At 44.0% G+C, this 25,365-nt stretch overlaps 1 protein-coding gene across 1 annotated transcript; it reads left to right on the top strand.

The window, feature by feature from the left end:
* Positions 1 to 961: 961 nt before the first annotated feature.
* Positions 962 to 25,337, top strand: COLEC10 (collectin subfamily member 10). Its single transcript, XM_075743438.1, has 6 exons — positions 962 to 2,242; positions 14,821 to 14,892; positions 16,373 to 16,444; positions 19,515 to 19,568; positions 20,825 to 20,920; positions 22,957 to 25,337. Exons 1-6 carry the CDS (start codon positions 2,095 to 2,097, stop codon positions 23,346 to 23,348), a joined length of 834 nt encoding a protein of 277 aa, XP_075599553.1. The 5' UTR covers positions 962 to 2,094; the 3' UTR covers positions 23,349 to 25,337.
* Positions 25,338 to 25,365: the final 28 nt, after the last annotated feature.

Here is a 25,365-nt window from a genome sequence, read left to right as displayed (position 1 = left end):
GCCAAAAAACGTTCCCTGCTTAGTCCTGGTCGGTGAATGAACTGGTTAAACAAATGGTTTCCTCTCTCACTTACACTTACCCCTCTTTATCCTTGATAAACGACAAAGAAGTCACTGTAAGTCTCTCAGTACTGTGGAACAGATAGCATCATTCACGTCAGTTTGGAAACATTTCCCAAAATGCCTCCTCCAAAGCTAAGTACACTAGCTTCCCACTCCTACGCTCTCTATTCTTGCTCTTACATTGACCTTCTGCTCACAAAATGGAAAGTGAAGAAAAGAAAAAGATAAATAAAACAGATTTACAGTGTACAAGTCAGAGGCACAGTGCCCAACGCAAATCACAGAGGAACGAGTTTATTCCTGGTACGACTCTATCCGCCTATAATCCCGGCTTTCTCTTTCCCCCCCACCTCCTCTAGCTGTGGTCTATCCGTTATTAAGGCCACATTTGAGGGTGTTAGTTAGATGACATTCTTTAGGACAGAGACCACTATTTATTTCTGAAAATTACTGTACACAGTTTAACAAAAAAGAAAAGTGTTTTGAAAAGTGGGACAGTCTGAGACCAGGCTAGAAAGAAAGAGGGAGAGGAGTGCCTTGACCCCTCTTGGGACTCTGGCCAACATTTCATCCCAGATGAAAGCTTGAAATCAAAGCCTTCTTTCAGCCTTTAAGAAAAGGTATTCACTTTTACATCAGTGCTGCTACTTTTTCTGTCTACCAAAAGGCTGAAACATTGTAGGACTAAGGAACTGATACTCTCTTAAATAATGAGGAAAGCATCTCAAAGCTATTATCATAGGAAATGCTTTTTTTTTGCCTAGAATGGAAAGAAAGCAAACATGTGCTCTCACACACTAGGCAGTTCAAAAGCATAGTTCAGCTTTCTGAGTAACTGTCTCCTCTGTTGTGTAAGAAACCAGAAGTTAACGAAATTCCTGGAAAGACTGTGAATACTCATCTCCTCTTTCTTTGCTGACAGGCTACCTCGAATAGTCTGCTGTCTCTGGTTACTGTGCTCTCCCTAGGAGAAAGCTAGAGTTTTTTCTAGGAAGGGATTGCACATGGATGGATATCTGTCACAGCTCCTTCCAAAAGGATATACAGCGGTTTTGCACACTACCTGTTCCTCCACCCAGGAGGCCTCCTACACCTCGTCGCAAAGTCCCAGCACCCAGCAGAAAACCTGACAGCTACCTCATGCAGATTTGAACCAGCAGCAGCTTCCTGGATGACCCAGAGATGACATTGCACTGGGACCTATGCTATACCACTGTCCTGATGTATGGTCTCTTCCAGTTAGCAAGGAGAGGAGAAAGGTGGTATAAGAGGAGGTATTGCAGTCATTTGAGCTCATCCTGAAATCTGCCCTTCTGTAGCACGTCTACCAACACAATCTGGACTTGGAGCAACTATTGTGGAGCAATCTGTAAGCATAAACCCATCATTTCTGGGTTTATGGCTCAAACACCCATTGATGACATCAACTTTTCATTCCCTGCTCTGGGAGCTACGGGTGCACGGCACCCAAAAGGTGTGAAATAGCACCAGAGGCTTCCACCCACAGCAGACTGGCAGCTCGTCTCTTGTCACTAACGGTCTCCTTGGAGGAAAGCTTTTGTGGAAAAGTCTCTCCATATGTTTTATGGAGCCTGCATTACTCTTCCAGCACAAAAACAGCCACAAGTATCCTATAACTAATTAGTACTCACTTGGATACAATACCAAAGTCTTTTGTCTCTTGAGTAAGTGAAAAGCTGGGCATGAAGAGTCAGTGCCGAAAGGAAAAAAATATGACAAAACAGATATCCCCATGTATTGAAGAAATTTTCCATGGCAAAAGCAGCTAAACATCTCACAGATAAGAGATAAATTGGAATAAACAGCTGTCAGTGTTAAATAAATATCCTGGATAATGTGCAGAACAGAAATAACTACAGCATTGTCGAACTCCTTTCTTCACTTTATTTAGCTGTTCTTGCATGTAGCTCCCAACTTTGCACTGCTTCAGTTAGTGGAGCATTTATTTTTGAATCAGCTGCATTTGTTAAGACTGTAACAACGAAAGGCATTTCCTGAGAAGCTGCAAGGATGAGCAGCAAGAAAGAACAACAGCTAAGGAAATATGGGACCCTAGTAGTGCTTTTTATCTTCCAAGCTCAGATTTTCGGTTTTGATGTTGACAATCGACCTACGACAGATGTCTGCTCGACACACACAATTTTACCTGGACCAAAAGGTGAGGAATATCAGTTTGCTAATGTTGAGACCAGTACTGATAAAGGCTGACTTTTTAAAATAGGGACGTGGAGGGCTTGTGGCATGGGCTGGGGATGAAAGATGTGAATTACTGTGGATTGTACAAACATCTAGAAAAGTGGAACTGTGATGGGGGGAAGTGATGAAGCAAGGAGATTTGAATTTGCTTTTGTTTAGTTTCAGGAACAGTGTCACATAGCCTCATGTGAGTTAGAGTTGTCCTTTTGCATCCTTCTCCAGCCACATAAATCTTCACTTACTTCTTGTATTCATCACACAACCAGTACAGCTAGCAGCCATAAATTGAGTGACTTCGTCTAAAAGTAAGCACCTGTTGTGAACTGTTAATGGTTCGCTTTGCACCTATAGGTATGGAGAGATATGCAATATTTAACATGACTGAACTGTCATTATTTCCAAATGCTTTCCTGTAAACACAGCTCTGCTGCATTCATCAGACCTGATCCAGCAGCTCCTGTTGAATTAAATAGGACCTTCACTACAGATTTCAATGAGCACTAGATCAGCTCTGGCATGTGCAGTTCTTTTATCTTCAAAACACTTTGCAAATATCTGAACTCAAATATTCTGCATTAACTTACTTTTTGTGTAACACAACTAACGTCAATGGAATTGCCTGGAGGGTACCTCAGCCAAAAATTAGGTCCATGATGTACAAATCTATCCTGCAGTGACAAATCTAAAATATATATTCTACACCATGGCTATTGCAGTTCGAACTATTGCTTTCTTTTTAGTAATTCATTGTATTTTTCTATAGGCTACAGAATGAGAGAAAAAAAATGCAACTGATTTAAATTTTAAGCACAAAAAAGATTATCAAGTCAAAAGCACTGCTACAGACTCATTTGTTTTTATGATGGATTATTCAAATGCATGTTGCTTAAAGGACCATTTTTTAATCAGCAAGTTAATTTCTTTATGATTACAATCCAAGCTTAAACTTTTGCTGCCACAGCATAAATGCAGAGAGATGTAATGATCCCCAAGGGAGCTAGTGGGAGTTTGTTTAGTTAGTATCTGAATAATGGCAGGCTGGAGAACAAAGTTTGACAGAATTGTGTTTAACAAGTCACAAGGCTAATGAGGTGGTCTGGTGACAACATGAAACTAGCTGGGACTCCAGCTGGTTTCTGTGGTCTAGCTTGTATAGGGAGCATTTAAAGGTTAGATATTATGATTCTTTGCAAGCGTGATACTGAGAAAGTCAGGATTTAGTCATTACCAGTCCTACTGCCTCTTACTTGACACCAAGACACAGGAGGAGCCAAACAGTATATTGGCACAGTTCTCACTACTACTTTAAATCACCATGCCCAAGATCCATGGTTGGTAAAAGGAGTATTGAGTAAATTACCTCCAAATTACTGGCTCACATCCACTGCAGGTCATCAAATACATTTTGCAGTCTATGTGATATGATCCTATAGACCAATTTCAATTCGTACCAGAGCTGAGCTCTTCCAGGACGGTTACAAGCAGCTTTCAATGGCACTGGTTGTTTTGACTGTCAGTCAGCTGGGCAATTAAAGACTGAGCAAGCTGGGGGGTGTTAACTACCCTGTTACTCCTCAGACATCCCCTGTAGTCAAGGATGAAGCATGCTGACCTAATATGGCAGAAGAAAGTCTGTCCAGCTGCCAGTTTTCCTCCATCCATCTTACATCTATGGACTCAGAGCACACGATCCCCAGCCTACAACCACAGAACAGCCACAGGCAACATTTTGCTGCTCAAACTTTAACCCTGACAATGGACAAGCCTCTGACTTTTGTTGCTGTAAGTTTTGTTTTCTATGCTACATCTGTTGTGCCCCTTTGTCCACCATTCTCCTGAAAATGGGTTTTGACCCACGCTGTGCAAGTTTCACCCCCTCACCTCCATCTGCTCAGCATCTTCGGCTTTGGTAGAACACAGTGGTGATCCCACAAGACAGAGGTGCTGAGCTCACACGGTACGTTGGCCAGCTTTTTCTACCACCGCAGGCCAGACTCCTGTTGTGGCATCTTCCTCCTTCCATATGAACATGGGAGTGTCTAACGGGCCAAAGCACCTAGAAGTGCAAGGAATGAAAAGGTATTTAGTAGCTGTAAGACTTCCTACACTGTCCCACCTCACCTAACCCAGTTCAAGGCACAAATTGTCCTGTAGCGTAGATCCAGTCTGTGGGCTACAAGGGAGATGGTCCCTGGTGCTATGCAGCAGCAATACTGGGTCTGTTTAGCCTGGAGAAGACTTAGAGGGGATCTAATCAATACTTATAAATATCTAAAGGGCGGGTGTCAAGAGGATGGGGCCAGACTCTCCTCAGTGGTGCCCAGTGACAAGACAACAGGCACAAACTGGAACACAGGAAGTTCTGTCTCAATACGAGGAAAAACTTCTTCACTCTGAGGGTGACAGAGCACTGGAACAGGCTGCCCAGAGAGGCTGTGGAGTCTCCTTCTCTGGAGATATTCAAAACCCACCTGGACATGATCCTGTGCAACTTGCGCTAGGTGATCCTGCTGTAGCAGGGGGGTTGGACTAGATGGTCTCCATTAGTCCCTTCCAACCCCTACCATTCTGTCATTCTGTGATTTAATGGCGAAGAGAAAGCTGAGGAGGAAGTGTGGTTGTTTGGAGAGGCTCAGAACTTATAACCCTTTATTTCTTGTGCTGTTGGAGGTTGCATTACTCACTTCATCATCCAGGCATTCACAGTTGCTCCAGGAGCAAGCATCCGACCCCTCTGCATGCTCACCCTGAAAATCACCTGTTCAAAAAAGGGTCATTAGTGTTGTGAAAACTGGCCATTTCTTGTACAAGCCACATGTAACTTGTGCAAGTTAATCTGTGCAAGTCAAATTCTTCCCCTTCAAAAACACACTCTTTGTTACGCTCATACCTGAGATGTGACAAGAGAAGTATGATATGAGTGATGGGATGAAAAGAAAGGGTAATTCCAGGCTGATTATCAGGAAAGTCTTCAAACCGGTTGTGACAGTCTCACCAGCTCCCAAAAAGCATGAAGCAAAACCAGAGGCCTTTGTGTATAGCACAAAGAGCTAGAAAATACTCTGGAAGGATGCAGTCTCCCAGGAACAGAAGGAATGCAGTAAATGTCCTGCAAGCCTTTTGCACTCTCTGTTGTGATGACAGAAGTCAGTCTGAATTAAACTGTTCAGCATTAGAAACGACTAGGAGTTTAAGTCTGACCTCTGGTGGTTCTGCATGACGCAAATCAGGCGCCCTGCAATCTCCTCCATCTATCCGCTGCTTTTCCATCGCTGCTGCAAGCAAATGAAAGTTGAAGTCTGTAAAAAATTATGCAAAGAAATTTTCTAAATATGCGCTCCAGAAAAAGGGAAAAAAAGAATAAGAGAAAATGAAAAGCTGGCACTCCTCTCCCAGTTTCCCTTTCTAGGCAATGCTCAGGTCTCTTCTCAAAAAGGGGATTCTTTCTAGTGAACACAGTCCTTGTGCAATGGCTGTCTTGTTCTGTCTTCTTGAGAAAGCTTTTGAAGTACACAGCAAGCTGGCTTGTATAGCAGTTAAAAACAGAAATGTGGGAGATATTTCTAGGACCCTTATTGAAATACCCTGGAAAACCAAAAAAGAAAAAAAAAGTCTTTGCTATGGACCAAAACAGATTTCAGTATTTGTAAATAGTGATTTTTGGTGTTTGGCATGAGATGTTTAGGAACAACTTGGTCTTAGCTGGACTGCTTTGGCACAGGACCTCTGGAAACTTACATCAGATAACACTTATCCACAGCTGAGAAACTAGGGCAGTAAAGGCCAAGTTCTGTACTCCATCGACGTCTTGGGTCTGAAGAGAACCAGGTCAAGCATAAACAAAACAAGGAATTTCCCAGGTCAGCCAAGTGCTTGGCCTAGCAAAATTAGTCATGGCCCTATCGCTTACTTTCCACCCTCCCAAGCCTGGAAGCAGGCTGGCTGTTGCTGCTGCTGAGAGAGAAACTGGGACTGAGGAGGCAGTGGGAGCAAAACCAGCAGTTTTTGGTCCATGCCCTGGCAGTGGCTGGAACACCTGACTCTGCTCCCCTGGGCTCTGCCTTTGACCGATGTCCCAGCTCTGTCCTTTCTTCTAGCCTGGAGACTCCAAGCTCAGTTTTGTCTAACCTGCAAAGGAAGTTTTAAGTGGGCTGTTGACTCATCTGAGATGGGATCTGACCTGGTCTGAGTAAATCAACAGGCAACAACATGAGGGCAGAAATAAGCTGGGGGCCCAAAACTTTGACTCCTAAACTCCCATTAAAAGCATGAGCAGGGGGAGATGACTGGGGCGGGGGCTGGCTCTGCAGAAGCTTTCACATGGATTCCTAGGAGCTCAGTGCTTCAGAAGACTGGCTTTAGATCTTGCTATCTGTCCCAGGTCCCGGCTCATTTCTTTTGAAATCCAGACACAGGAACTTCAAAGGTCTTGAATCAGATCCAGGTTGAGAAACTGGAATGAGATGAAATCTGAAGAATACCGGGAGTTTCCCATAGCAATTAGGATGTAAACCGTTTCCTTATTATTATTTCTGACAAATGATGCTATAAACTCTATGACATTGGCTGGCGCTTCAAAATAGCATTTACTGTGGTCGCCAGTATAGCTGTCCATCTCTCAGCTTTAATTTCGCTTACGCAATTCCACTCCTGGAAAATCTCAAACTCTCTCAGAAACCAGATATGCTGTTATCCACATTTCCTTCCGAAAACATAAAATGCCTTACCACATCCTATAGACTGTTCAAACCTATAACTAACCTTCCCTCTTAGCGCCTCATGATTGATCTGAAGAGCCCTTGAATTTCAACACATAATTCTATTTTTCATATCTTTTAGACTTCTTCATTTTAGCATATGTTAAGTTTGTGAAGTTTATCAGCCTGAGCTACAAAGCATGTATGCGTGGATTTAAATACATAAATTCAAAAGGTATTGGCTCTGTCTTTCTTACCAATGTCAGTCTGATTCCTCACTGAAGCCACCGTAATCCATGGGTCTTTGAGATCATGTCAGAATGGCAGGGGAATAGTCTGGGAAAATTAAATTGGGCAGACCAAGTGAAAAGAGAATCAGGAATAATTTAAATTATTGCTGTGTTATTAAAGAAATAATATGTTTCCCAGTCATGCACAGAGGCCCACACTTTCAAATAATACAAGTCAGCAGAGCTTCACTAAGCCTGCTGAAGGCTTGGATCTGGCTCATGCAATGCAATGAGAGAAGAGGGTATTTCCACTGAAGGTTGTGGATGTTCGTGAGTGGAAAGCAGAAAAGCAAGCAAAAAATCCAGTTTATTCTTGAAGACTCTTTCTATTTCACCAGGGAGGGGCCCCTGTTGTCTCATTTGGAACTGGGTGAAAAAAGACAAGAACTTTAAGAACTTGTGAGCAAAATGTTTTATTTCTCACGGTGGAATCTGTGGGACCCCTGCATGTTCCTGCAGGACACCTGAGAGAGTGGCTATGGGTGCAGTTGCACACTACAGCTGACTCATCTGTCAGATTTTCTGCCAAAAAGGGACACCCAACATCTTCCCCCACTCTGACCTTCACCTTGTGCTGGCTCGGCTGTTTACTCATCAGACTTTTCACTGAGCTGATTCTGCTCACTCACTAAAAATGTGTATTATTTGCCTTATTGATATTCCCCGCTTTAGTGAGTTGAATTCCTTCAACACAGGGTCAGAAGAGTGCTCAACATCAGGCAGAGGGGAGGGAGGCATGCAGGCCAGTGCTGGGGGCTGAAGGGAGGACGCAGGACAGGGAAGATAGATAGGCAGAAGATGTGAAGAAATCCTGTCCTCAGCACCCATATATAGCTTGAAGGCAAGAATCCCCACTGCTACGGGAAATTTGTTAAGGATCTAAAAGACACTGAAAGTGAAATTAGAGGAAATCTTGAGGCTTTCCATTGACGTAGCTGTGACGTGCTCATACACTGGAAAGACAAACTCGGCTTTATTTGCTTATTTCTTGGAGTCTGCGACTCCCTCTGGTGACAAAACCTCTCAATAGAGATTGTGCATGTGCAAGTGCTGCAAAGGTTCATGGCGTGGTCAGGGTCACTCAGTGTCCGTAGGCTGCAGACTGAAGATGCTGAGAGCTAATCCTGTGGCTATCTGCAAGGCTCTTCCAGGAGGGCAGGGGTCTCAAGGCTTCAGGATTATGCACGTCTCCTTATCCCTTTAGTTTCACACTCAGGACAGGCAGAAATCACCGGTACTCTTCACACTCTGTCTGTGGAGGTAGGGAAGGTCCCTATGCCATCTCGGGTGGGACTACGAGCATGAAATATGGGGCTCAGCAGAACTGTGTCACACAAGATCAGAGGGTAAAAACGCGTAACAGATTCCATACAAAGCCTTTGTGGTGGGACATTGCCTATGCCTACACATGCTAAATGCATCCAAGGCAAGTAGTACAAAGCAGCCTTGCCCATACTAATCAAGGTTAACAATCCACCACCACCACCTCCAGCAAATCAGACATGCCCCCATGGCATTTCAAGGACTTTTTGGCTGGTAGTGGACTTTTTTCAATTCAGAGTATCTGATGTAGGAAGACAACTGTGCTGTAACCCAGCAAAAGTTGTGTTTCTACCATTTGAAAGGTGAGTATGCCTGGAGTGTTGAGGAAGGTATGCGGGGCTGTGGTCGGTGCTAATCCCATGGGGTAAAGTAGTGATAAAGTACAGAGCATGGAGAGCTAAACTCGGGACAGTGCCACCCATACTGCCTGTTGGGATGGGTCACTCCGGTCAAGGGTCTTTGCCCTTCTTTTGCTTCAGAAGAAATGATAGAAATGATTTAATTGATTCACTGCAAAATAGAGACTTAGAGAGCATTAACACTTCTGTAGTATTTTGGGTCAGAAGACAGGAACTGGAGCTGACCCGAGGCCATGACTTGCCAGCACACCTGGTGAAGTGTCTCAGTAAAATCCTACGTGGACCCAGGGAGTCTCTCAGCAAAGCTCTGAGTGAAAAGGTTGGATGCTATGTGCTCCCAGAGAGACAGATGCATAAGCTCAGCTAGGAGTCTCCTCTCGGCTTTATCCTTTAGGCATCCTACAGACGTCATAGAATCATAGAATCATAGAATACTTTGGGTTGGAAGGGACCTCAAACATCATCTAGTTCCAACCCCCCTGCCATGGGCAGGGACACCCTCCACTAGACCACGTTGCCCAAAGCCCCATCCAACCTGGCCTTGAACACTTCCAGGGAGGGGGCATCCACAACCTCTCTGGGCAACCTGTGCCAGCGCCTCACCACCCTCACAGGGAAGAATTTCTTCCTAATATCTAATCTAAATCTGCCCTCCTTCGGCTTAAGGCCATTACCCTTTGTCCTATCACTCCATACCCTTTTAAACAGTCTCTCTCCAGCTTTCTTGCAGGCCCCTTTAGGGCTGCTATAAGGTCTCCCCGGAGCCTTCTCTTCTCCGGGCTGAACAACCCCAACTCTCTCAGCCTGTCTTCATAGGAGAGGTGCTCCAGCCCTCTGATTATCTTCATGGTCTCCTCTGGACTTGCTCCAACAGCTCCATATCCTTCTTATGTTGGGGGCCCTGGAGCTGGACGCAGTACTCCAGGTGGGGTGTCATGAGAGCAGAGCAGAGGGGGAGAATCTCCTCCCCTGACCTGCCGGTCACGTTGCTTTTGATGCAGCCCAGGATATGGCATTGCTGGCTCATGTTGAGCTTTCATCAGCCAACACCCCCAAGTCCTTCTCCTCAGGGCTGCTCTCAATGCCATTAAAGCATTTTCTCACCCTGATGCAGGGCTGCCTCTACAGATAAGTGTGGGCTCTGTAATCCCCAGGGATTACATCCTGATTCTCCAAGAACCAGGGTCAGCCCTTGTTCACAAGACTTGGGGACACACAAGGCTAAACACATGTGAACAATTTAATGTGAAAACTTCCTCCATTTGTGAATAGAAATCCCATAAAATGCCTACAAAATATTCAGCAGGGAAATCTAAGTCATTTGAAGGTCAGTAAATTCTTACTAATTAAATTTTTACCAAATGTAACCTCTTAATATTGTCTTACTTAGTGAAACTCCTAAAGAGGCAGAGACCCGTTCAACTGCCTAAAAATCCTGCTGGTTATTAGACCTTCAACATTTTCCTGAGCTTGTTTATAAGAGAAAGAAGGACTGGGGTTCCCTCTTACTTACTATTAAAATTTTCTAATGGCTGAAAAAGTAATTTACTGCTTATGGCTTCTGCTTTCCTTCTGTCTTGCACAGTCCCAACTGGAAGAGTCTAGTAATTTATTGTTCAGAGTGTTCACTTCAATAGTCTGGTATTTTAAATCTGTGACACAAAAGAAGTTCATCAGCTTGAGGGAATACTAACAAGGTCGAGAAATGGCCTTGCTTCAGCTACTGGGTCCGAGTGCTTCAAATGCCAGTGCAGTGCATTATCTGACAGCTTTGCAACCACAGTTTTAAGGTGACAATCTGCTAATTAAGCAAAAACTTAACCTGACACTGCCCCAAGTGTAAGGCAGCACAAAGGAGAAGTTAACCTCTAGGTATAAACTGCAAGAACATGAGGTCAGGGATCAGAGGGGGTTTTTTTCTGTAAGAAAACTCACGTTGCACAAAGCACAGTAGTACAAAATTCAAAAACCCAGTCCAGAGTACTGTCAGGATTTAGATTCAGTTTTCTGGCAGATTAAAAAAAAAAAAAAAGTGGCTAATAGAGTAGGATAGCCTGCTCACATGAAGTCCCAGAGGAAAGGGACAAATGCTTATTATAAATTAGAGACAAAGCCTGCTCAACCCCTGCCCAAAACAGAGTCGACCGACCTCTCACAATCCCCCCTACCTGGTTGCAAATCACAGCGAGACCACGAGGGGGGAGCATAACCCAAGAGTTCACGTTTCCTGCCAAAATCTGAGATCACTGCACACAACAGCTGAAGGAGGACACAAGGCATTTATAATTATAACACCATGTTATCAAGCACTGGGCTTAATCCAGTCCTAAATTAATAATGAGATGGTACCACTAATTAATACTGTTTGCTTCTCCCCTTGTTTTGTAATGGCCTATCCATTCTCAGATGCAATATGAGAAAAGCAGGATTTCCCTGCCTTACAGATAGGCAAATTATTATTCTTCCCATTTTCCAAGGTAGCAAAACTAAGTCAGAGTGTGGTAGGCTGCTTTACGCCAAGATGAAACAGGTGATAGATCTTACTTCCCTCTCCCTTATGCTTTTATAGGGCTTGGGCAAAAATTGGGACTACATGAGGTGTTAGCAACGAAAGTTGAGACACTCCCTAATCTCTCAAAATCTCCAGAACAAACTTTCCCACACCTTTTAACCCCTTTCATCTGTCGGCTCTCAGTCTGATAGCCCATACAGGGCAACGTAGCTTCATCTCCAGCAGCCCCGTGTGTGAAAAGCTTGCTCCAAAGTCTCTCAGAAAAAGCCACTGCAGCTTTCAGTGGCTCGAAATGTTGAAACTGAGATTGGAAGAAAACATCTTTGGAAAGTAATAACAGCTTCTCTACTTGTAGATTGACTTTCTTTCCTAGGCTCTATTTCTAAGATTAACTGTCTAAGCAATGTTTCTTACCAAAAAAAAAAAAACCAAAAACCCAAAACAAAAAACAAAAAAGGCATCTTTCTTGTACACAAGTCTTCCTTCTGCAGCAAACAACAGTCTCTGTGGAGCGTTTAACCCAACAGAGCTGTCTGCAAGCCACAGGGAATGTAACTAGCTGGCCTGAGAGAGGTGATGAGGACTACCAGGGTGACAAGCCCTGGTTTGGAAGGTCAGCAGGAATCTGGTTTGCTCTCCTGCATGACACAGACCAAAGGAACTCCCTCAGCAGTTTCTACACCAAATGCAGAGTTAGAGCATATCTTACAGAAAGGAATTCATTGCACAGGTTGGGCATGAAAAGCCTCCTGTGTCTCCCTCCCGTGCTGGAAAGTGTGGTTCGTTTGTTAAATATCCCACGTTGCATTTCTAGTCAGGGCTCATCCAGCTTTTCCAGCCTTTGAATCACACCCTGCTTCCTTTCTGTTACCACACGTTTCTCCCCCCCATACAGGTTTGCACACTGTGATCAGACCAGCTCTGAACCTTCTCCTGGAATTTCATTTCACCAGCCCTTTGTCAGCCCCTGGGAACCTTTTCTGAATTTCTGAACTACTGAGAAATGACTTTACAGTTTTCTCAAGAGTTTCATAGATGGGTTTAGAAAGGACAATTTCTTGGTATCTCAGTTGTAAATGCTGTTAGCACTGAGGTCAACAGCAAAATTAAACTGTACATTGTCGGGCTTTGCTGTTTAATGATCTCTAGACAAGAACGCAGTACAAGCAGGCATCCTTCCATCAGCTCCAGGCTCAGACCCGCAGCTTCAGCTGAATATTTAAGGAGCTTGGCTTTTGGAAACATACACTGACTTTTTCAGTATGTTTTAAGAACCAGTGAAAATAGAGACGTTTAAAATTGCTATTGCTGGCTGCTTATAGCCTTTTCCCTTCCTACTTTGTCCTGTAGCAGCCTGTTAAAAACAAAGGGCCTGAGTGAGCCAGCACACACACCAACCACATGAGGTTTCCCCCTTGTCCCTCCCTCTAACAAATGTTTCCTCCCTCTAAAATGGACTGAAGTTTAGCCCTTTATCTCCCTCAGCTTGGACCACTGACCACCCTCCGAAGGGCATCCTGACCAACGCGGTAGGTCTGTCCTCCACAAGAGAGTCCCAACACTGAAGTGTTTTTCAGCATACAGGGACAGATTCAGCCCAGTCCCCATAACTCACATGGAAAGGAGCCAAACAGCTAATACTACATTTTATATGCTGCAATTGATACGCACCACCTCTCATCTCTCATGACCCCACAGAACAGCCCACAATATGCTACCTATGGCTACAGAAGTAGGAGAAGGTAAATCAGGAATGCGTGGGCAGTATTTTTCAGAAAAAAAGAATGAGACCCAATGAAACGATCAGTCTGGAAGCAACCATGGGAAGCTACTTTCTCCCTCAGCATATAATTAAATCGTTGACCTCTTTGCCACAGGAAATTATAGGGGCCAAAAATATAAATGGGTTTAAAAGGTACAGGACTAATTTGTGCAGGGAAGAATCACTAGTGGCTGTTCACGAGTGGTCTGGATGCAGTGCTTGGCTCAGGCAAGCCCTTGAAACCACTGCTCGTGGGAGGCTGGAAGCAGCTGCCTGGGACAGTCACCTCCAGCACACCCAGTGCCCTGAACACCTTCTGCCAGGGCTGGAGGCACCATCCTCAGGGAGACAGGTAATTGGTCTTGTCACCTAATGCTGTTCTGTCCCCACTTCTCTTTTGCTGACGTCCAGACAGCCTTCCCTCCCTTGGGTACTCCATATGCTGGACTGCAGCCTCTTCTCCCCGTCTGGGCTGCAGGCACAGACACAACCAGCTGCCACTCACGCCTGAGATCCTGGCTTGGCCAAGGGACTGTGGCTCTGCTTCCCACCGCACGGCAAGGCTTATTGACAAGGGTAGGGGACGGGGGCAGAGGCTTTGGAAGACTGCCTGTATTCCCTGCTGGTCAGTTGGTGCAGGGGGTGCAGGGGTTGTCACCCCTCAGCATTTGTCTAAAAAAAAAAAAAAAAAAAGAGGAAAGATGTTCTTGAGATCTGGCTCAAAACTAAGAAATAGTAGATAGAAAATCAACTCCAGTTGTGCCTCCAATTTCCTGCAGAATGTGAAGCAAAATGCTATGCTACCTAAGGAAGGACATAATATTTCTTTCCCACTAATTGCTGTCTTGCTCCTTTAGACTGTAAGCTGCTCAGTGAGAGACTGTCTCTTACAATAGTGAGCGTACTTACACAGTACTATACAGGAGCCTGTGTAACAGGGTCTTGATCTCATTTGGAGAAATCTCTGCACTACTGTAATAAAGGGAATGATTTTACCCCTTACAGATACTCTGTGTATGACATTTTCAAAATAAAGCATTGGAGCAATTGCAAAATACATGTTATATCAACATATAAACGTCACCTGTCAAAAACTGAAGGCAAGACTTCTGCCATACTAAATGTTGAAGTCTATGTTAAGATCTATTTCATCATATCACATTCCTTCCATTCCAAAAGCATCTGCATACCTTGAACACAGTCACTACAGAGTCACTAGGAACAATTAATAAATTCCTATTGCCTTCATAGGTAGTTCTACTGTGTGTGTACAGATTTCCCAACAGAGAAATATTGGCTTATTTATCTGCTTTATAGCTAATAGAGTTTAAAGGGTAGGACTAGGAATTGGTGGTGTATAATTCTCATGTTGGAATAGCCTCTCCAAAAGGGAAAGTTTTTAGCTTTTCCTAATGATGGTCAGATTCATCAGCTCTTCTCTGGAAATTTATCCCATGGCTATTGTGCCTTCGCTGTGAAATAAAAACAAATTAGCAGGAAAAAAAAAAAGTGAACTTTACTTTCTGAGGATGTATAGTTGCACTTACTGCAGTGAGAGAAATGTACCATGATGTTTTATTTTCTGTTTTTTTGGAAGGGGATGAAGGTGAAAAAGGAGATAGAGGAGAAGTGGGCAAACAAGGAAAGGTTGGACCAAAAGGACCAAAAGGTATTTATGACAGTTTGTTGGCTATTATGGGTATATAAATATTATTATACACAACTGTACTGGTGCATATGATCAGTGATGTTTAATACTTTTCAGTCCTGTTGCACCAGTGGATTTCACAATCCTGTCAAACATTAATCAGTGAACCTAACAATACTTGGAGAGCTTGGTGCAATTCCTACCAGTACATAAGTCAGCTGTATATAGCAATAAATTTATAGAGTCATGTAACAAACCAGTACATTTACTGCTGCTTTCCCAAGTGGCTGTCATGAGTGAGATCCAGAAGACCCAGATCATATATATAATCATAATCCAGATCATATGTATAATCAGAAAGATTACTGTTCTCTTACTGAAATGATCTTTTATTTGAAACTGAATTTTGAGAGTTATTTCCTAGTAATGCATCAGGATGCTCAACAAAATTCAGTCTCAGTTGTCCCTATTTTGCAGAAAAGCAAATGGAGGCATACACTGAGAAACAAAGTTCCTCCGATCAAACAGCATCTGAGCTGAGAACAAGGAGCTGCAGATGTCTCAGGACTCAGCTCTATTAAACATATCCCATATCCACAGTGTGAGCTGGGCAGAGCATTTGGAGACACCAGATGTGATGGTGTCAGCCTTGTTTGCATACTGTAATTCAAAAACTTAATTTATCATTAAAGCTTAATGATAATGCATATCCATGGTCTTTCTTCCTTGACAGTGGTTTAAGACTAATCAGGAAAGTTTCTCCTTTTATAGAAACTTTAAAATCACCTCTTATAATAAAAAAAAAAAATCCATTTTTAAATGCATCATAGGACTTTTTGCTTCTTACCTTAAAAAAAACATCAGGTAAGATACAAGGGAATCAGGTAACCAACCATTTACGAAGCATCTTAGTGATGTTAAATTCAGTGTGCAAACTGAGACTCCCTAAATTGGGCTGTCATCATTAGCCAGCTATTTTAGAACTTAAAACTATTAATAAATTAAAAAGGCATTTGTTATTTTGGTGCTCTGAGGACCAGGAAAGCACACACAGCAAAACTAGTAGCTCCCTATTTGCAGTCCTGCTTTGAGAAGGATTCCCAGCAAAGCCACAAGGACTTTACCTCCAGGAAGAAGGAAAGGCTTTTGTCTGGGGTGGAGAAAAAAAACAACAAATAAAACTTGCTGTTGGCCTGGTTTGGCTGTGAAGTAAAATCAATATTTGAATACTCACTAGCAGTTTTGGTTTGTGTTTTCTATAAGAAAACATGACACTTCTGGGCCCTGAACAGGCAGCCCTACTAAGGTGCATTGCAATGTCCTACTGTAGTATCCTACAGTAGCAGAGATCTGCGCTGGCCTCCTTCGACCATCCTCGGGGCTCCTCTCATTTTGACATGTGGACTGGCCACGCTCAGGAAAAGTACAGACCTAAATAGTGCCTTGGGAAAGAAATAACAGAAACCATCCATACTCTTTTCCTCTTTATTTCTTCTCTTAGGAAACAAAGGACCTGTGGGGGATGTTGGTGATCAGGGAATGCTTGGGAAAATTGGCCCAATTGGTGGAAAAGGTAAGTTCTGGTCTCAAAAATTTCTTGTTGTTTCCCTCAAGGTAAATATGTGTTTTGTGAGAGTTCCAGGTATGGAGTAATATCAAATAATGCTGTGACCAATGCTCTCCAAATAAAGTTATCCATAAAGACTGGTGACGAGAGCTAAGTGAGATACTGTTTTATTTCCCACGTGCAATATATTCGACTCGGCTAAAATAATTTGCTTTATGGGTTAAGAAATCATTCTTCTTTGATAGTGAAAGAATAAGGGAGAAATCTGCCCCTTGTGAAGTAAATCCTCTGAAGGCTCTAAAAGAGAAAGCCAAATTTGTGCCTCTGCTTTGGATGCTGAAGGCCTAAGTCAATATTCTGCTGCTGCTCAGGATGCCACACCTTATCACCTGCACTGCTGTGGGACATGTGAGTAAGTGTGGCGGGTTGACCCTGGCTGAGGGCCAGGTGCCCACCAGAGCCGCTCTATCACTCCCCTCTTTCATTAGACAGGGGAGAAAAGGTACAATGAAAAAAAAAAACTTATGGGTCGAGATAAGAACAGGGAGAGATCATTCTCTAATTATCATCATGAGCAAAACAGACTGAACTTAGAGAGGGAATTCATCTTATTTATTACTAAGCAAAACAGAGTAGAGGAATGAGAAATAAAACCAAAATCTTAAAAACACCTCCCCCCACCCCTCCCATCTTCCCGGGCTCAACTTCACTCCCGGCTTCAACCTCCTCCCCCCTCAGCGGCACAGGGGAATGGGGAGTGGGGGTTACGGTCAGTTCATCACGCGGTGTTTCTGCCGCTTCTTCATCCTCAGGGGGAGGACTCATTGTTCCCCCGCTCCAGCGTGGGGTCCCTCTCACGGGAGACAGTCCTTCACGGCCTTCTCCAACGTGAGTCTCCTCCACGGGGTGCAGACCTTCAGGAGCAAACTGCTCCAGCGTGGGTCCCCCACGGGGTCACAAGTCCTGTCAGCAAACCTGCTCTGGCGTGGGCTCCTCTCTCCACGGATCCACAGGTCCTGCCAGGAGCTTGCTCCAGCGCGGGCTTCCCACAGGGCCACAGCCTCCTTCAGGTGTCTCCACCTGCTCTGGCGTGGGATCCTCCATGGGCTGCAGGTGGAATCTCTACACCCCCTCATCCTCCCTCCATGGACTGCAGGGGGACAGCCTGCTTCACCATGGTCTTCACCACGGGCTGCAGGGGAATCTTGCTCCGGTGCCTGGAGCACCTCCTCCCCCTCCTTCTGCACTGACCTTGGTGTCTGCAGATGTTCTTACATCTTCTCCCTCCTCTCTCTGGCTGCAAAAGCTCTCTCTAACTGTTTTTGTCTTTCTTAAATATGTTATCACAGAGGCGCTGATTGGCTTGGCCTTGGCCAGTGGCGGGTCCGTCTTGGAGCCAGCTGGCATTGGCTCTATCAGACACAGGGGAAGCTTCTAGCAGCTTCTCACAGAAGCCACCCCTGTAGCCCCCCCGCTACCAAAACCTTGCCATGCAAAACCAACACAGTAAGCAATGCACAGGACAGCTCGGTAAGGAAAGGATTTTAGCAGTTTTAAGAAAGCACTCACATAATCAGGGATCACAACATCTTGCAAATCAAGGTAGACTCCAAGTCTACCTGGACAACAATTTCATGAAATTATGCTCTAGTCGTCTGAGAAGAGGCTCAAGCAATTCTTTCCAGTATTCCTAAAGAGCTGCTTAAGAAGGAACATTACTTCTGCCACAAGACCTGCCTTGAAAGCTGAGCAGGGACTCCACCATCCCCAGGGGAACTCTGTGGTCTCTAACCAGTGCATCAACCCAGGCATGCAGGTGAGTGGGTGGAACAGTATCTCCGGGGAGCTTCTCAAGCCAATGGTTTTTAATAAACCTTTGATGGCCTCCAGCCAGCCTCACTAACAGAGAAGAACAAAAGAATTTGGCCTGAGGGACTAATTTTCCGAATTACCTAGACAACTGAGAACACAGATAGTTATCTCCTAAGGTGTCTTCAGTCACCAAAGGAGACTAGAATATAAGAATCCCACAAATGGCTTATCTTTACCTGTAAGCAAACCAATGTTCTGAGCCCTTAAATCAACCTCTCTCAACCTGAATGTACAATTTATTGTCCCCTTCTGGTTTTCTGATTTTCTTTATTTGCAGAAGCAAAGGTCACTAAGTCCCTGTTTAAGTCTACCATTAAACATTCAAGTTCTTAATGAAGCAACCCTGAAACTTCAGCTAGTAAGTGTGCATTGTCAAGCAATGCTAATTAAAATGACAGCCAACTCCTAAATTCTTTAAAAACCCACAACCACATAAAGGAAAAAGCACATCAAAACACGGCCGTCAAGAAGACAGAGCAAGCATTAGTATTTTTTTGACCTCTAAAGGTTTTAATTCATAAAAAAGCTGACATGAATTTCAGATAAAGCCCAGCTGTTCCTGATCCAAATTACAGCTGCGATTTTTTAAAAATCTCGTCACCTCCACTCATAGAGTAGCACAGCATTTCAAGACATGTTTCTATCATTTTTATGATTTACAGAAAAAGAGGGAAGCAGTTGGATGAAAATATATCACATTTCCATGAATTATATCTGAAATGAAACGCTGCTCCTTACTGACCTCATTTTGTGCAGGTACTAACTGCTGCCCGCACACGTAATCTGTTGCACACACAAATTCAGTGGCTTAGTGCACATCAGCCTCAGCTGGTACCTCATCCCCTCATGGAGCTACTGAACCTCTGCAAGGCAATGCGAGAACCCAGGTATCACCTCCCACAGATTTCTTGAGTGCTTTCAGCCTCTCAGGATCGTTGTGCAGTTTATATTTAAAGTGGTACCAGGAACCAGTAGCACGCAAGATGCCTGTGTTATCAGTGAGTTAGCTATTAAAAGGTTCTCCTTATTTCCATACACCAGAATTAATCATGGTTTGTTTGACTTGGCACATCTGCCAGTACAGTACATCAGGGCTTCCTATCAGAAGCACACCATTAATATATTATTAAACAGATTTTTCACATACACTCCCCTGACACGTGCGCTGTTGGAGATCTGAGAATATCTTTTCCTCTTTATTCAGGTGAGAAAGGAGTCAAAGGCTTATCGGGGGTGTCTGGAAAAAAGGGAAAAGCAGGTATGCTATGCATTTTTCTCTGCAGAATGTCTTGGATTTCAGGGTGGGTTTGTCTGGAGTTTCACAAAATTTTAAGGCCCATGGACAAACTAGAGAATAGGTGAAATGAACAGGAAGAAACTGAAAAAGTTTTGTTTAGCAAAATGAAGGCTGGGTAGGGCATGACTGATGGCTATGACTATACCAACATATACAAAATATGGATAAGAGCTACCTAAATTAATAGGCAATGTTTGATATCATAAAAACTAACACATAAACAGGCCAGGAGTATATTTATACTAGAAACAGGTTTCTGAATATCAAAGGAATTAAGTCCTTTAAGAGTTTCCTAACAGGACCATGGAGACAAAAAACCTAAGTGATTTTAGACAGAGCATAATCTGTTGTCAAATAAATGCAATGCATCTGCTTACAGGAGAAGAATTTGGATCTGATGACCCAGAAAGTTTCTTCAGAGTCCTAATAACCTTGAATGTTTTCCCACCTTGAATGTACAGCTGTGTTCATTTTTAAGATATTTCATATGCAATGCCACTTTGGTTCTTAATGAGAAACCATCAGCAACGAATTTTCTCCTCAAGAATAATAGAGGAACAAAAACCCCTATACTAAGCCAAATTTCAGTTTACCAACGAAAATATAACTGAGATGTCAGTGCTTGAAAGCTATTGATCATTTGAGTTGGTATCAACTATTTCTGCCGGCTCACAGTGCGTGCAGCAGTTCACTAACATGGTCCTTCCACCAAAGTTTTGCCAGTTCAACCTCTATGCATACTCATAAAACTCCTTCACTGAGAAAACAGGAGTTCCCCATGTCATGGAGGCTGTTGTTTCTATTAGAATGCCAGGGAACCAGTGGTGTCTGTGGATACAAAGGCAGACCTCCGGCATTCAGATGTAATGCTGCAGTGATCACCATGACAAGGCGCACCCCTCAGCTAGATGGAATAACGAGAGGGGCAAAGGATGTGCAAATCCTACACTGATATGGGTGGAAAGAAGATAGCAAAGTCTTCTATCCACATTTTTAAAAGCAGGGATCCTTAAGCCAGTTAGCAAGGGAGTGTACAGAGCCAAAATATTAAATGCTTTGATCCACAGAAATATGATCAGTGGGGCAGGGTGAGACTGGCTTTCTACAAGTTGAGGCCAAGTCTTCAGAACCTTTGGAAGTGGGCTACAGTCACCCCTCCATGCACGCACATGAATGCTTCTAAACAGATAAATCCTCTGTCCTTTGTATTGCATCAGGCACAGTCTGTGACTGTGGAAGGTATCGCAGAGTTGTTGGACAACTGAACATCAATGTTGCTCGTCTTAACACATCCATCAAGTTTGTAAAGAACGGTAAGGATCCTTATGTATTTGATGTGATTTATTGGCTCCTATAACATTTATCATTGCTATTCTTCTACCATTGCTGCTCTATGGAAGGATCCAGGTAAAGAGAGAGGGTCCCACTGTGTGAGACACTCTCAAAACATACAGAAAAGAGACAGTCTTACACCTGTAAGAATATAAACAGCAGATAAATAAAAGCAAAAACAATACAGAAATGATCAAAAGCACAACAGAAAGCATCATGAAAAGCACAAGGCACAGCTTGCTAACCGCCTCTGCACTGTCAGTCTGCTCAGGCTCTGCAGCCACTCAGGCAATGAAAGGAAAATCTTTGTGCCAATCTGCTCCAGAAAGGCAGGAAAAGCAATAAGAACCTCTTGATCTTTCTGCGGCACAGGAAGGCTGCAGGCACGGTACTCCTATGCTTCCCACAATGCAAGCATCATTTTCCTGTAACGAGAGATCAACACTCAAAGACATGGGTTGTAAGAAGCCATGTTTGCAGGCAGTGCTGTCAGGTGGACAGTGCAAAATGCCCCCATTGAAAGGAAGGAAGCACATTTCCTGGCATAGCAGAGATTTTCAGAAGGTTCCACAACAGTTCTAGGACTAGGTTTGTATCACAAAATTAAAAGTGTCTGAGACTGTGGGTAACTGGCACAGAACAGCCCTCATCTATATCATTAAACCCTACAAAACTCAATGTCATATTATCAGGAGTGGTCCTCTACTAACTCCTAAACTGTGCCTAAACAGCTCCTGAATTGTCTGGGAAAGCGTTAGTTGCCCATGGTGGTTTAACCCCAGCTGGCAACTAAGCACCACAGCTGCTTGCTCACTCCCCCCATGGTGGGATGGGGGAGAGAATCAGAAGACTAAAAGTGAGAAAACTTGTGGGTTGAGATAAAGACAGTTTAACAGGTAAAGCAGAAGCCGCGCACACAAGCAAGGCAGAACAAGGAATTCATTCCTCACTTCCCGTGGGCAGGCAGGTGTTCAGCCATCTGCAGGAAAGCAGGGCTCCATCACGCCTAATGGTGACTTGGGAAGACAAACGCCATCACTCCAAACATCCCCCTCTTCCTTCTTCTTCCCCAGCTTTATCTGCTGAGCATGATGTCATATGGTATGGGATATCCCTTTGGTCAGTTGGGGTCAGCTGTCCCGGCTGTGTCCCCTCCCAACTCCTTGTGCACCCCCAGCCTACTCGCTGGTGGGGTGGGGTGAGGAGCAAAAAAGCCCTTGGCTCTGTGTAAGCACTGCTCAGCGGGAACGAAAACATCCCTGTGTTATCAGCACTGTTTCCAGCACAAATCCAAAACACAGCCCCGTATTAGCTACTGTGAAGAAAATTAACTCTATCCCAGCCAAAACCAGCACAGGTCAAAGCTCTGCTAAGGACCATTCCAGCAATCCATCAGCAGGGACAATCAACTTCCATCTGCCCAGGCGTGCTCCTCAGGACTGCTTAATTCACTAGGATACACGCTGCCTGAGAGGTTTGCCTCGTAAAGCTGCTAAGCAGCCACAGTTTCCTTCCTAGTCAATGCCACTTAGTGGCTACAGCAGCTCTGAATATCAGGCTGTATTTAAAATGTCTTATTTTAGCAGTCACATTGATTTTCCTCTACATCGAAAGGGCCTGAAAAGCTATCTATAGCCCTGTGTTTCTATCCCAGGTCAGTCTTTCACAATTGTATTGAAAAGCATGCAAAGCAATGAGGGTGATCCAGAGTTAGACATTGCTCTTTGTCCATTTAGCATGCCTTAATTTGATTAGTACTAGATATCTGAAGTGTCACAGGAGACACATGCCAATCAGGACTGAATAGTTCTTGTCCTAATGTGTACAAGGTACTTGTCATTCCCATCAATGTCTGATCATGTCCTCATTGTTCATCACAAATTCAGCGGTGGGAATACTTTTACTGTCTCTCTTTTATTAATTCTAATGCAAAAATCATGTCCTTGTCATATAGGAATAGAAGCACCTTCAATATCTGTGGAAAAGCCATTAAGCAATTTTTTTTCCCCATTTAAAGTTATAGCAGGTATCAGGGAGACAGATGAGAAATTCTATTACATCGTGAAAGAAGAGAAGAACTACAGAGAAGCCTTGATCCACTGCAGGGACAGAGGAGGAACACTGGCCATGCCTAAAGATGGGGCAACCAACGCCCTGATTGCTGACTACATCTCCAACAGTGGTCTCTTCCGAGCCTTCATTGGGCTGAATGACATGGAAAAAGAAGGACAGTTTGTGTACGCAGACAACAGTCTGCTGCAGAACTACAGTAACTGGAAGGAAGGAGAGCCTCACGACCCAGCTGGCCGTGAGGACTGTGTGGAAATGCTCAGCACGGGAGAGTGGAATGACTCCGAGTGCCAAGTCACCATCTACTTTGTCTGTGAATTCCTCAAGAAGAGGAAATAAAAGTGTTGCGGAATGTGCCTGGCACCTGCTGTACATACAGTAACCCCTCCTCATTCATCCGCTGTAGGGGGAGCAGACAACCAGGGACAGGGCTCAATCCAGCCTTCCCCTCACTGAGTTAAGCAAGAGCAACTACTGTTAAGGTGGCAGTGGCCTTAAAGTCAGCACACGTCTGCAGGGAGCATGCAGCCAGGTGTGAATTTGTATTTCGTTTCTATGTGTAATTTAGGGTGGGCATTTCTATGTGGAATTTAGGAGCAAATTTAGAGCATACAGAGGTGAATATGATTTCACTAATGCAGGAATAGTAAACTCACTGGTATATTAATCACTGCTGTGCTTCACCACATAGGTGGAAAGAGTGTGATCTTTACTCATCTTTGACCTGCACAGAAAATTCCAGTAATTCCCCTGGTGACTTCAGAGCCGGGAGAACAGATTTGCAGTTTCTCTTCAAAAAATCCTTCCTGTGTTAGAATCATAGAGTAATTTAAGTTGGAAGGGATCTCTGGAGGTCATGCTTGAATCTTCCGTCCAAAGCAGGGTCAGCTTCAAACTTAGATGAGAAGTTGTTACAGTCTCCTTAATTTGGCTGTGCAATTATATTGCCTGATATGCAGGGGAGGACTTGCTTATCTCTGCTTCCAACTTCATCATCCATCAGGCTGGTTTGAGGTGTGAAGAATTAACCTAGCAATGGCACTTCTGCATGCAAGCCTGCACAGCTTGTAGGCAACCTGAGAATCGATGGAGTGGTTCTAGCCTCTGATGTCCCCCAAAAATCTGTGAAAAACCTAGAAAAGCCTAGCACAAAGAGAACAGTGCAAAGGAAGTAACACCATTGCTGTAGGCTGTAAACAGGCACATGTAGTATCAGCTATACCAATGTGCACTGCTGGTTTAACAAGAGATTCTAGGAACGTTAACTCCCTAACTCAGTAGCAAGGACGTTTGATGTCTAATGCTAAAATCACCCATGCCTTTGCGACGCAGGAAGCAGCTGTAAAACAGGCTTTATCCCCCAAGAACCCAGAGTCAGGTGTGGTTGAGCAACTTAGTCATGCATTTCAGTGGGACACTCCACAAATGATGAGCAGTAAGTGTGAAGGTTTTGCTGTCAGTGCCCACCTACTCAGATCTCCCTATCAGTTTGCCCACAATGGATCATATTTTCATATCTTTGATAATACTCTTTTCTTCTGACACAGCAACTATTTTGCCTTCAGAAGTGAGCCTATGCTTAGTTGTGGTTCACCTTTCCTCACAGCAGGAGATGTCAAGAGAAACCCCAGGGCCCCTGCAATGAAGGTCTATAGATTTTCTTTCCCACTTGACACTAAAAATGAAGGAATGATATCTGGAGGCTAAGGAGAATGCTAGACACTAGGCACAGTGCAGCAATGTACCCTGCAGGTCACTCTGAGCACCAGTCGCACATAGTCTTCCTCTAGGTATACGAAGAGCTGGACATGCCATCAGCTAGTAATGCAGAGGGTCAGCTCCAAGTCTCCCTTTGACTGCTATGTACAGCACTGCAAAGGCAACTAGACAACAGTCATACTTCCTCAACCTCATCCTCAACAGGGAAATCCTCCAAACCATTTAGCTGGTTGCTAGTTTGACTCCAAGCTCATCTCCGAGCAATGACCAACACAGGAGCATCCCAGGAGACTCTGTGACTCAGAACCATTCTTGTAATCCAGTTTCTTTGCCACTTGTTCCTCCAGAAAACCACTTGTTGCTACCAGCAGTAAATTATCGGTGTTGCTACACACCCTCCGCTGAACTATTCAGACCTGTAAATGAAGGGGTGGGACCACATTTCTTGTCATCGCTCCCCTACTATGCTATGAGAGTATTTGGGCAAACAGGTTTACTTAGCACAACATAACTCATCCTGAATTGTTCCCTTCCTGGGAATTGATATTCCCCAAAATGAAGCAGAATTACACTTTTTAGGATCTATAGTAATAAACTCATTAAGCTAAACACTTTGGTTTTAGAATCATTAATGGGT

The sequence above is a fragment of the Balearica regulorum genome, chromosome 2 (genome assembly GCF_011004875.1).
Source record: "Balearica regulorum gibbericeps isolate bBalReg1 chromosome 2, bBalReg1.pri, whole genome shotgun sequence".
Classification (NCBI taxonomy): domain Eukaryota; kingdom Metazoa; phylum Chordata; class Aves; order Gruiformes; family Gruidae; genus Balearica; species Balearica regulorum.
This window is presented reverse-complemented; position numbering and strand designations above follow the sequence as displayed.

What these genes read in the sequence shown, in the direction of transcription:
- COLEC10 (XM_075743438.1), top strand. Translation starts at nt 2,095, where the DNA reads ATGAGCAGCAAGAAAGAACAACAGCTAAGGAAATATGGGACCCTAGTA. An exon ending in TGGCCCAATTGGTGGAAAAG is followed by an intron (nt 16,445 to 19,514) that starts GTAAGTTCTGGT and finishes CTCTTTATTCAG; the next exon opens with GTGAGAAAGGAGTCAAAGGC. An exon ending in TGGAAAAAAGGGAAAAGCAG is followed by an intron (nt 19,569 to 20,824) that starts GTATGCTATGCA and finishes GTATTGCATCAG; the next exon opens with GCACAGTCTGTGACTGTGGA.